This window comes from Ambystoma mexicanum, chromosome 8 (assembly GCF_040938575.1).
Source record: "Ambystoma mexicanum isolate Mex_15411 chromosome 8, UKY_AmexF1_1, whole genome shotgun sequence".
Lineage (NCBI taxonomy): Eukaryota > Metazoa > Chordata > Amphibia > Caudata > Ambystomatidae > Ambystoma > Ambystoma mexicanum.
The window spans coordinates 813,555,534-813,569,127 of record NC_090929.1 but is presented as its reverse complement, the minus strand read 5'-3'; the positions used below and the strand labels follow the sequence as shown (position 1 = coordinate 813,569,127).

General features: G+C 41.6%; 1 protein-coding gene across 2 annotated transcripts in view; it reads left to right on the top strand.

The window, feature by feature from the left end:
• Window positions 1–13,456, top strand: part of LOC138472476 (neurotrypsin-like) — a 1,741,737-nt gene extending 1,728,281 nt beyond the window's left edge. The window contains exon 15 of one of the 2 annotated variants that reach the window (XM_069610681.1): window positions 11,059–13,456. In XM_069610681.1, coding sequence (XP_069466782.1) covers window positions 11,059–11,369 — 311 coding nt within the window. In that variant the 3' untranslated portion in view covers window positions 11,370–13,456. The remainder of the gene's footprint in view (window positions 1–11,058) is intronic. The other variant, XM_069610682.1, reaches the window with a different exon arrangement.
• Window positions 13,457–13,594: the final 138 nt, after the last annotated feature.

Below are 13,594 nucleotides of genomic sequence, written 5' to 3'. Positions count from 1 at the left end.
ATACCGTGCAGTTTAAGTAACAGTATATTTTGAAATACAAATGAAGAAGGAATAAAATGATAGAGGGCTGCAACAAATCGACTTGGTTGTAAATACAGTCATGGGTGCAAATTTCTTTAGCAATCAGTGTTTATCCCTTTGGGGGCGTTTCTTAGGCAGGGGATAGGTGCATCCCTGGAATTTAAATCGAACCAAGTGGTGAACAACAATGTATCAGTGGTCACGAGAGCAGAGGTGCTCTTGAACCGAGTTATAAATGGCAAATCTTGTCCCAGTTTACATTCATCCCTCTCAGTGACATCGAGTCTAGCCAGTCAATCCAAAATAGTTCATGTTGAAGTAAATGTTTTGTGAGATTCCCTTGGTGAATGTACATATTCAAGTATAATGAACTTGATTTGTGCAATCGAATGTGACTCTTTGGTGAAATGTTGGGCCATTGGAGATCTTTCAGGCTTTGATAGAATGTTAGACTTGTGTTCGGACCACCGGGTCTTAGATTTCTTATGGTCATGCCGACTTAAAAGAGCCCATAAGGGCATTTGATGCCATAGATTATGTTTTTCGTATCACAAGTGGATAAGTGACAAAGCTTAATTGTGTAGCCCATGTGTGGGTGGGTGATGTAATTACCCTTCATTAAATTGTTGCAGTTGTTGCAGTTATTACAGTCCCTTTGTAATTGGGGTATTTGGACCTCTTTGCTGTGCAGTCTGCTTTAATCAGCTTGGTCCAGATTATCTACTTTTGCTGTACGCAAAGAGTGGTGGAGCGGGAAATAGTTCAGCTAATGTAGGATCAAGTAACAAGGTGTTCCAATGCTTTTTCACAATTTTCTTGATCTGGGTGCTTTGGTGAGAATAAGCGGTAACATACACCAAATGTTCTGACTGCTGTCTTTCTTTTGGTATCAATGCATCGATTCTGGGCACATTTGTTGCTTTCGCAGCACACTGTTTTACAGAGTGTGGATCATATCCTCTTTGGAGGGATTTGTCTGTGAGGGATTGGACTTGGTGGGTCTAGTCTTGGTCATCTGAAATTATCCACCTGTATCTAAGGAATTGACTGAGCAAAATGCTCGAGAAGGTCTTCTTCGGATGGAAGCTTGTGCCGTATAATGGGCTATTCCTATCAGTGGTTTTAGTGCAGATGGTGGTTTGCAATTTCCCCGATTTTAGGTAGATTTTTACATCGAGGAATTCAATTGAGGACTGACTGACTTTGGAAGTGAATTTAATTCTGGGAGCCATTGAGTCCATACATATAAAGAAGTCATCTAAATCTTCTCAGGAACCTTCTCAAATTCCAAATAAGTTGTCTATGTACCTTACCAGGAATTTTAGATGTTTTTTTCCATTTTGCATTATGTAAGATGTTGCATTCTTCTAGATATGCCATGTACGTTTTGGCATAACTGGGTGCCATGTCAGCCCCCATGGAGGTTCCTGAGATTTGAACAAAATATTTGTTTTCGAACAGGAAAAAATGATTGTTCAATACAATCTTTAGTAGTTTTAGGATGAACTGATCAGCTTTACAAGTCTCTTCCATGTTTAATAGAAGCCATATCATGGCCTCGAGGCCACCATGGTGTGTAATGTTAGTATAAAGGCTGTCAACATCCATGGTGAAGAGGTAATTGATGTTTTCGTCAAATGGAATGTCACGTAATTTTATCAAGACATCATTATTATTCTTAATACAGGTTTTAAATCCCCTTGTTAGCGGTTGGATTGCTCTATCAATGTACTGTGCTAGGGATTCCAAAAGACTGTTATTCGCAGCTATAATTGGTCCACCCGGGGGATTCTCAAGGTTCATGTGAACGTTAGAAAGAGTGTAGATCACAGGCGGGAAGTACGTTTGTAAGAAATAGTTTAGTCCGATGGGTAATGAGGTCTTCACTGCTTCTTCTAGAACAGATAGAATAATGTTGTGTACCGATTCAGTGGGATCATTGAAGACCTCAAGGTATGTGTCCTAATCAGATAATTGTTGTTCGATTTCAATTTTGAACTTAGTGGTGTCCGTAAGAACTAGAGCATCACCTTTGTTGGCAGGTTTTATGGTAACTTCAGGATCCTTCCAAAGGCAATCTAGTACTAATTGTTCCCTGTGGGTGAAATTAGAGCGAGATTTGGAAATCATTCAGAACTTGTTTTTGAAAAGAGTCTAAAATGGATTTCTGAATTGGTGGAATGAAGGTGCTTTTAGGTTTGATTTCAAAGTATTCTGATTCACCACTGTTGGGATTAGACCAGTTGTCTGAATCGAAGAACAATTTTTGAATTTTCATTTTGCGAGTTCATTTAAAGAAACAGATTTTGTCTTTGAGGAGAGAGAGCTACTGTAGTGTGTTACAAAAGAGATGTCTTTCTGTAGTGTAGCATGTTCAAATTTGTTAAGGGAGTGACTCGAAATATTGATAACTAGGTCTTCTTGGGTGGTAGATTTACTTTGCGAGTAGGATTTTTTCTTTTGGCCTCTTCTTGTCTGACGTGGTCTAAAAAAGTGACCGGGGCAGGAGTTGAATTCTTGGATGTAGTTGCGACCTGACAGTCTGAGACAATGTTAGGTACTTGATCTAAGATCGGTACTTCAGTTTCATCACTGGATGCGTCTGAGGATGACATTTCCAGATTGGGAATTCTTTTGCTTTTGGGAAAATGAACTCTTCCTGTTCTTGTTTGATTGGGAATTCTTTTGCTTTTGGGAAAATGAACTCTTCCTGTTCTTGTTTGATCTTTTTGATGGTAGTACTCTTTCTATGTGTACACTATATCCAATTTGTAATCTAAGGTGTCGCGTCTGAATTTTCGCATCTTTTTGGATTCAATTTCCTTCTTGTATCCGTCAAGTGTTGAGTTGATTTCTACAAGTAATAACCCTAATTCTTCTTTGGAATTTAAAGAAGGTCTACTAACTCTCCATATCTAGTAGCAGCCACCCATTTGGTTTGTCCATTTTACAGCCATACCCCAGTCGCAAGGTAACGCTTGCGGCCAATAAACTCTCCTAAACGTTTCACAACATCAACGGCTATGTACTACTGCTTGCACACACAATTACCTGTGAGCGCCGTAGTGTATGAGCCTCTAATGCTACGTGCCAGATGATCACTTCATACCTGATGAATGCCTACCTCTATTTCTGAAAGCTTTGCTAACTTATGCTTGCTCCTAACTAATGATCACCAATGTATAACCTGACCTCAATTGCCTGATCTATATCAACCAGCAATGTGCCATGCTTTACAATACTCTGAAGTTTTACATTTGTACCACGCGATTGGATCTGCTTACTTGCTACTCAAATAGATTACTGCCAAGTAGATTGTATGTTCAGTCCTGTATTTCATCGCTACCTCAGTACCTAATGGCTATATATCTATTGCTTGATGAATGACAACCGTACATAATTTTTTGCAATTTTCTACTTCTCAATGTCTACCTGAACTGCTTGTGCCTAATTATACTGTTAGTCACGCCGCATATAGCCTACCCTATCCACTGCTTTTCTTCAACAATGTTAGCCATAACCACCACACCCTCCTCCTCCACATGGTATCTACACCTACGTTAGCTAATATAGATACTACGATAGTCTAACAGTGCACAACATGTACACCTCAATTCCACTACTGTTATTAGTGTTAGTTCTTACCAGGGCTGCCTACCGGCACACTCTACCACCACACCATACGAGTGGGTACTACCCTTGCTTAAATATGTTTACAACTAATGTCCATGCTTCTGTGATTAGAGCCTTTCCCTTTCTACCATCACTAAACCTCGACCTACTTAATGCTTCAATCAGGCCTACTTCATTCCTACCTAAGCTATGTCCTTACCCCATAGGCCCTAACAAGACCTCTACATCTAACGCCTTCACGTTAGTTCTACCTGCTAATGAGCGCACCACAGTTCACACCATGGCAGCACTTACTAATTTCCTGTGCCATATTAATGACAGAAACTACAGACTTCGATCCAGACTACAAACTTACATCCAGCCTTTGCTTAAAGACAATTACAATAAACCTACTCCAAATACCATGATTACATTTAGGTTTTAATGACCCTAATGACCATCAAGCATTATCATTAGCTAACACCTTTACTGAACATGGCTTCATGCACAAAATGACCAAGCCTACTCATGTGAAAGGGAGGACCCTTGATTGGGTAGCAGACCTAAACTGTAACAATGCAGTTACCAATATCCTACTGCAACCATGAACCGATCACCAACTTCTCTCGTTTGAGTTTGCCATGAACAATCCACCAAACAAATCTAACCCTACAGCACTGCTGTGCCTAACAAGAAACAAACAAAACATTACTGCAGATGCTATTATGCCACTTGTGATCCCTACCCTAAACTCTCTTCAGAATTTACCGACCCTAGCTTACTAGTGGACGCCTACAACTCCACAATGACCAAAGCCTTAGACATGGTCGCCCCCTCAAAATGCGTAAAGGCAAACCAAGAGCCCACTTGAACTCCTGGTTCACACCCGAGTTAAAAACCTTACGATCCGAAAAAAGAAAACTCAAAACCCTATGGAAACATACCCCATCCATAGAGAACAAAACCAACTTGGCCAACCTTTCTTTCTGCCAAATACAAAGAAGAGATTATCTGCACCAAACGCGATACCTATAATAACAGAATTAACCATGCCAGCTCCAGCACTAAAGAGCTCTTAATCATCTTGAGAAAAAGGGAGACGCTTAACCTTCCTACTGACTCATGCCCAAAAGACAAACTCTGGTGTACGAACATTCAGAATGCTCTCACCAAAAAAAAAATCGCTACCTTGCAAATGAAAATAGCAGACAAACAGGGTAACCTAACCAACCTAGCCTCGACTCACGTGCCTCAAGAGCCTCTTATTAAACCTTCCCAAGGATTCAAATTCTCAAAAGTCTCTGTACCAGAGGTACAAAAAAATCATTGCCTCCCTGAAACCATCTAGGTGCCAAGGAGATAGCTGTCCGGCACAGATTATCAAAGATGCCGCTAGAGACTTGGCCCCTTTCATAACCAAGTTAATCAATGGGCCTCATTACGACCCAGGCGGAAAACCATGGTGCTAATAGCACCATGGTCCATGCCGGTAACTTTCCGACTCCGCCACGGAGAAAGGGGGAATTACCACCCCATTACAAGGTTGGCGGGGCGGTAATTCCCCCTTCCTCCATGGCCCTTCCCCATTCCCATTTTTGCCCCATAGGGCTCAATGGGAATGGAGAAAGTGCTAACTACGGTACTGCAAATTGCGGTACCGTACTTAGCACCAAGGTCCCTTTGCGGGTCCCTACTTTAACGGCTGGTGTAGACCAGCCGTTAAGATTGGGTCCCGCAAAGGGACCTCGCAATCAGGCACTAATGGGTTAACGAAGCCGCAGCCTTTTACGGCACCGTTAACCCATTAGCGCCAGGGTCGTAATGAGGCCCAATGCCTCTTTCTCCACAGGTATTGTACCTAGTAACTTGAAGGAATCTTGGGTACTTCCACTACTTAAAAAACATTCTTTAGATGCCACCATTCCTACAAATTACAGGCCAATCACCACAGTCCAGTTTCTGCTGAAGATCCTGAATAGGGTTGCATACTTACAAATCCAAGAATACTTAGAGGCTAATCAGCTTCTGGGGATTCAACAATCTGGCTTTAGACCTCAACATGAGACTGAAAAGGCCCTGATTGACTTAAAAAAACAGATTGATGAACTTAAAAACAAAGGAAAACGTGCAATTCTACTCCTTTTAGACCTATCAGCCGCTTTCGACCTGGTCGACCACAGAGTTCTCTGTAATCACCTCGCCACGGCAGCCCATTTCTCCCAGACGGCAATCACATGGATCAAATCATTCCTAAACAACAGGACCATGCAAGTCTTCTCACCGTCTGCAGGAGCTGACCCCATACCTATCACCTGTGGAGTGCCTCAGGGTTCGTGTGTGTCCCCTACCCTGTATAATATCTCCACAAAGCCGCTATTTGATGATCTGGACTGTCTGGTTGTCACCTACATGAATTATGCAGATGACACCCAGATCCTCCTCCCTTTAATAGGTGTCTATGATTCTAATGTATGGCTTGTGAACGAAATGTATCTAATCATTCAGCCATGGATGGCCACCCATGGCATCTGCCTGAATGATGATAAAACAGAACTCTTGCTGGTAGGTTCTTCAGCCAACCTGAAAAAGATTAGCCCCAATTATGCCTCATTCAATATAGATGGGAATAACATCCCAGTGGCAAAAGAAGTAAAAACACTTGGTTTTTACCTGGACGCTATATCTAATTTACACAAACAAGTTAACATGACTGCCTGAGCTACCACCTGTACGGGTAAACTAATAAGGGCTTGTAGACCACTGCTCTCAACAGAAAGTTGCATCATTCTAGCTAGAGCACTCATATTGTCCAAACTGGACTATTGTAACAGACTTTATCTGGATGCTAGTAAGTTTATAAAATGCAGAATAATGCATTCAGAGCCGTGCTAAATATGCCAAGGAGAGAGCACATCTCTGCAATAAGAAGACAACACAAATGGCTCTCTATAAAGGAAAAGATTGAGCTGAAAACCATGGGGCTCATTACACGGTGGGCGGTAGCCATGGCGCTATAAGCGCCATGGCTACCCCCTTACCGCATTCCGGGTCCGTGTTCCCGGAATAGGGACTTACCGGGTCATTCCGACCCTGGAGGACCCGGTAAGTCCCCATTCCGGGAACCATTCCCCATTCCCATTTGAGCCCCCATAGGGCTCAATGGGAATGGGGAAGGAGCTAATAACGGTACCGCAATTTGCGGTACCGTTATTAGCTCCGAAGTCCTTTAGCGGGACCCTTCCATAACGCCTGGTAAAACCAGGTGTTAGGGGAGGGACCCGCTAAGGGACCTCGTAGTAGGGTGGTAAGGGATTACCGGCACAGGTGCCCTTACCGGTGCCGGTAATCCCTTACCACCTACCGTGTAATGAGGCCCCTTGTGTCTTACTATCTGGTCTCCTGTTTCAATCCAAACAAAATCAATAAACCTTGCAATAGACACATCATGAAAAGAGTGTCTGTTTAGCCATGATGAAAGTGGTTGCATTCTGGTAATACCACTGAAACCGGTAGGCTTTTTTCTTTCCCAAACCTACCAGACGAGTGACTAAAATTCTGGAAACTCAGTGGAAGCTTTGGGGTAGGATCCTCCTGAACAGGAGGACAACCTCGTTCTGAACAAAGTCTCCATAAAAATATGAGGAAGGCTGGTTCTGAGAATACAGGAGAGCCGAATTGAACACCATGGCTTTACCCAACACTGCGTTCTGAGAAACAAAAACACAGGACACAGTTTTTGATTCCAAAGAAACCAAACTTAAAAGGGATCTTTTTAAATCCTGTGGATAGAGAAATGGAATAAAAATGTTTTTTTTTCATCTATGAAGCAGTTTTAAAACATAGAACCCCCCAAAAGGAGGGCAACCTTGAAAAGGAAAAATACAAAACCATAAAAAATTATGCAGATCAACAGACCGGCATGAGTTTCCAAATGTGTGAACATAATTGACAAGGGTATACTCAGGTATGAGAGCCCCTTCTCGGTTCCTATTAGTGTAATGTATACTCTCCCACCTGCCATCAAAACAACCCAGCTCTTCACTAACTTCAGGAGAAACTCCATTTCTTGGCTAATCAGTAAGAACTAACAGAGATTTAGGAGTTATACCTTACATTTCCTCAACAAATGTAACTGTATTTCGACTGTATGCCCATCTCTGTAACAACTGTATTCTTGCCCGAATGGGCTTTACGTCTTCTTCTACAAATGTAACTGTAATTTGACTATTTGTCTATATGCCTCATTAGGACTCCGGCGCTAAACCATGGTGCTATTAGCACCATGGTCCATGCCGGAGTCCGCCATGGAGAAAGGGGGAATTACCACCACATTCCAAGGTTGGCAGGGTGGTAATTCCCCCTTTCTCCATGGCCCTTCCCCATTCCCATTTTTGCCCCATAGGGCTCAATGGGAATGGGGAAGGCGGCAATTACGGTACCGCAAAAAAGGAGCGCCATCTTGGACTGGTGTGATCTATTGTAATACATTGTTGCAAGTTCCGAAAAATGGGAAGACATCACATTAAGATCTGTATACATACCGTGCAGTTTAAGTAACGGTATATTGTGAAATATAAATGAAGAAGGAATTAAATGATAGACAGAGAAGTGCAATCAGCGTTTATCCCTTTGGGGGTTTCTTAGACAGGGGATAGGTGCATCCATGGAATTTAAATCGAACCAAGTGGTGAACAATAATGTATCCGTGGGTGCGAGAGTTTAAGTGCTCTTGAACCCAGTTATAAATGGCAACTCATGCAGTCTACATTCATCCCTCTAGGTGACATCGAGTCTAGCCGGTCAATCCAAAATAGTTCACGTTGAAGTAATAGTTTTGTGAGATTACCTCCTTCTTGGTGAAAGTACATGCTCAAGTTTAATTAACTTGATTTGTGCAATCGAGTGTGACCCTTTGGTGAAATGTTGGGCCACTGGAGATCTTTCAGCCTTTATTTGAATGTTAGACTTGTGTTCGGACCACCAGGTCTTAGCTTTTCTTGTGGTCATCCCGATGTAAAAGAGCCAACAAGGGCATTTGATGCCATAGATTATATTTTTCATATCACAAGTGGATGATTGACGAAGCTTAATTTTGTAGCCCATGTGTAAGTGGGTGATGCAATGACCCTTTATTAAATTGTTGCAGTTATTACAGGAAAGAGTCCCTTTGTATCCCAATGTAATAGGGTTGTTTGGCCATGTTTGCTGCGAAGTCTGCTCTAATCAAATTGTCCCTGATGGATCTACTTTTGCTTTACACAAAGAGTGGTGGAGGGGGAAATAGTTCAGCTAATGTAGGATCAAGTAACAAGGTGTTCCAATGCTTTTTCACAATTTTCTTGATCTGGGTGCTTTGGTGAGAATAAGTGGTAACATACACCAAATTGTCTGCCTGCTGTCTTTCTTTTGGTATCAATGCATCGATTCTGGGCACATTTGTTGCTTTCAGAGCATACTGTTTTACAGAGTCTGGTCCATATCCTCTTTGGAGGATTTTGTCTGTGAAGTATTGGACTTTGTTGGTGTAGTCTTGGTCACCTGTACCTAAGGAATTGACTGAGCAGAATTATCTTTGCTAGACTGATATTACTGCACAAAAGGATAAAGCTCTCATATTCAGAGCCACGTTTCTTGAGTCTTTGTCCCGAGGAAAAAATCAGTAGCTTGGTTTTATCGGTGTTCAATGCCAGGGAGTTGGTTGCCATCCATTCCTGGATGGACTCATAAATTGAGTTGATGGCCAGAGTGTCCTGAGTGTAGCTGCCAGACAGTTCCAGGATAACCTGAGTGTTATCTGCATAATTAGTGTACTAGACACCCAGGTCATCCAGGAGAGCAAGGAGGGACATAGTGTAGATGTTAAACAGTGTGGGGGAGATATTGGACACCTGAGGGACCCCACAGGTAACAGTTATCAGAGCTGAATTGGCACCATCCATTGCCACCCTGGCATTCCTGGGACCCAGGAAAGATTATATCAAGAGTGTGGCAGAGATCGAACAATGCATCTAACCCTCTTACCCGGCCACCAACAGTGAGTGGTCGACCAGGTGGAAGTTCGTGGAAAAATCTAGTAACATGAGAAGGGCCAGCTTATCTTTGTGCACAATACTGGCAAGGTTGGATTTCAGATCCAGCATGGCGATCTCTGTGCCATGCCTGGATCTGAAGCCTGATTTCCATGGATTGAGGATGTTGTTACTTTCAATAAATTCCTGGAGTTGGATATAAGCAATGCGATCCATGATCTTCAATAAAAAAGGGACATTAGTTATAGGTCGATAGTGTTTAGCTATAGAGGGATCCAGATTGGTTTTCTTGAATAAAGAAGTGATCCTTACCTCCTTAAGTAAACCGTGCACATTGCCTTCCGTGAATGAAAGATTAATATGTTTGGTAACCCAGGGGGCCAGGATGTCCATGCAATCCTTAAAGATGTTGGAAGGGCAGCTGCCACCAAGACACAAGTTTAGATTCATTCCAGCCACAATCTTGTGTATTTGAGCTTCAGTATAGTGTCTGAAATCAAAGGGAACAAGTGACTGTTTGTTTTGAGGAGCTGGGATTTTGCCTCAATGATAGCAAGCGTGAGGGTGTTTACTGTTTGTTTATACAGTGACAGCATGAGGATAAGGGTGCTTCTGATACTCTCTTTCTGCATTAATTTTCAATTGCCAGAGTGACAGAATCGTCTTGTTAAACCAAGAGGTTTTGCTTGAGTTGGTTTTCACTAGTTTGCGTTTTTTGGGAGCAAGGGCTTCAATGCTGCAATTGATGGTGAAGGTAAAGTGAAGTGCTAGATCACCAGCATTGTCAAAAGGTTCCAGGGGGGATAACCTGGATGCAAGTTCAGCTGAAAGCTTTTGTGGAGTGATGTTTTTGATGTTTCTGGTCATTTTAAACTGTTTTGGTCCGGGGCCAGTTCTCGGCGGTGGTACTTGCTGGCGGATTGTAATATTCAGCATAGAGTCATCGGACGATGGACATTGTCTTACTGAGATATTTGTGACCGGTATGTGATGTGACAGAACCCAGTCAAGTATATGTCCCTCTCTATGAGTAGGAGCAGTGACTCCATTTGAGAATGTGATTGCATTCACCGCGGAGAGGAGGGAGGCTACTTGCTTGCTCGCCCAGAGATTAAAGTCTCCTAGGACCATCACTGGAGAATTGGCTTTGGTGATGCTGTTAAGTAGGATAATGAATTGTTCTTCAAAAGAGGATGTATCTCTGGAAGGTTGATAAATTACCAAAATGATGAGAGAACTATTCTCATTAATGTGCATCAATCAACTTACAATTTCCCTTTTTATTGCATAGTAGTGGCAAAAAAGGCAGGCTCGTGTTTATATTTATTTGCATAGAAGAATCCATATGTCTTGTATATGCCATAACAGATTTTTCTTGTGTTTATTTCTGTTTTAGGGAAAACCTATTCACGAACATTGCTCCAAGGTGCTGTACCTCTTCTTCCGACAAAAGTATGCAAATCCAGATATGGAGAGAAATTTACCAACCGTATGATCTGCGCAGGCAATATTTCTGAAGACAAGCAAGTTGACAGTTGCCAGGGAGACAGTGGTGGTCCTCTAATGTGTCAGATGTCAAATGGCCAATGGGTTGTTCTGGGCATCACTTCTTGGGGTTATGGTTGTGGGAGAAAAGACTTTCCAGGAGTTTACACAAAAGTTAGCAAGTTCACACCTTGGATCACAAAAGTCACTAAGCTTCAATGAAAGTGTTTCACACATTTTCTTTATCGTTGCATAAGACTCAGTCTCACTAGACCAACCTAGAAATCAACCTCACAACTCACAACGGACTGCTTGACGTTTCTGCCTAGGTGTGTTTGGTATTTTACTAATGTACATGTTTGTTATTATTTTCAACTTTAAAAGGGGCTTGGACATTGAAAAAGTATTCCCAGGGATTTAACTGTCATTTGTTTTTTTAGTTCAGTAATTCGGTATGACGTACAATACTTGGAAACAAATAATCAGCCACACACTGAGCTCTGAACGTTCTCGACAGTGTGTCAAATATACTGACACTCGTCCATTGTGGAGATTAGGTTAGTAAATGCGTAAAATCATCTGCAGGTAAAAAAAAAACAGATATTTTGCAGAGAAATGTATGTTGTTTTTCAGTGTTCTCGTTATTGGGTATAGGCTAAAAAAAAAAAAGTGTTATCCCTCAGTGCGGGTCATGAAGCATGGTGAGGTCAGATATACAGATGCTTGATGACTGACTAGTATTCATTTAAATGTGGAATGTGGGCTTTGTGTCTTGCTAACAGCACTCAACGTAGGTCTAAATAAATCAAAGACTTGTAAACATGATGTGGATATTTTTGTAACTAAAAACTTGCTCCCGAGAAAATACCTTTGATGTCCAATGTTACACCAATTTTCTGTGAAGACAAAAAATGACTGTATTAAATCTTTGTATACCCAGCATACACAGATGCAGCGTGGCTATTGTGTCTTTTGATTGTTTTGTTGAATTAACTGAGTGGAATTTAACAATGTCTTACTTAACAGTAGCTACATGGACAATCATGTTAGGGTGTGTACTATAAGTTGTTATTGTCACCCTACCTAAACAACTTACTGTGACATTATGCATGTATATTGTAAATCTGATTGTTTTGTTTATTGATTTCTCTTGTTAAAATTAGGCAATGGCACTGTCAGGAAGGGGGAGATTCTGTTTCTACTGTAAAATATGTCTGCTGGGTCTGTTGTGTGCCTACGTTTCATGTGATGCAAAGGGAATACTAAATGTTGGACTGTGTTTAATGGTTAAGTATGAACACTTCGCACACACTTGGAATTTATATCCCTCAATATGTTCAATGTAATGCAATGAACATAGTGTAAGATCAAAAGCTTCAATTCTGAAACCATTAATCTCTTACAATTCTTCTGTAAAGTAGCCCTGATTTTAATTTCCTAGACATAGAGCCTCATTACGGGTCTCATTACGGGTCCGGCGGTAACCGTGCTGGTAAAACTGGCAGGTAGCCGCCGGACCTGAAAATAGTTACTGCGCCTAACTTGGCGGTAATACCGGGGTATTACAACCACGGTGGCTGGAAAGTAGGCACCAGTAATTTGTTGTTCCCCAGTCTTGCAGAGTCCCATAGGTAAGATTACTGGCACTGTTGTTTCTGGACCCGCAAGGTTAGAATGAGGCCCTATATCACCTGAATCCCCAGGATATATATAGGGCGTGCCTCCACTTAGAACAATAAGGGCTTTCCAAGCAACCCTTGAACATGACACAGCAATTTTGTTACTCACAAACACCCTTAACAATGAATACTGGTTAAAAAACCTTTTTTTATTTCCTTTCTTATATCAACTTTAACAGTAGCAAAATATAATGTAACTATGTACAACACGTTTGCAGTAAATTGACAGTGGTCTTAGCTCTGACAGGGGGTTGAACTGGTAAACCCAGTCTGCAAGCGGGGGCGGAGAGCTTTAATCCAACTATTATCAGTAAAACTCTGTGGGAGCAATGAAGAAATAATGCAATCCTTTGCTAAAGAATAAACGAGCCTACAGTATACAGTTTGTCTGTAAATAACAAAATGACCTTGCACACTTTAAACTAGATTCAGGTTTTATGGCTGTATATAGGACACTCGTACATACGGAGGACTTCTTTGTATCAGGAGGGATTCATCCCTGTGAACTTCAGCACCTTTATGCATTATGCAGTGACTTATGAGCTATCTATATAGCCTGGATTCGATAAAGGCAGCTCTGCCGAAACACGTGTCATCCACAAAGGCTCTAACATCACAAAAATAAACAGGAATTGATTAATCATCACTACTTGCCATTCCATTATTTTTCGGCGCACTATCAAGGGATAGCTCAACACAACCATTCTGTATATATGTATACATTGGATGCATGTATCTATACATACATATCGTTGTATTGTGTTCCAC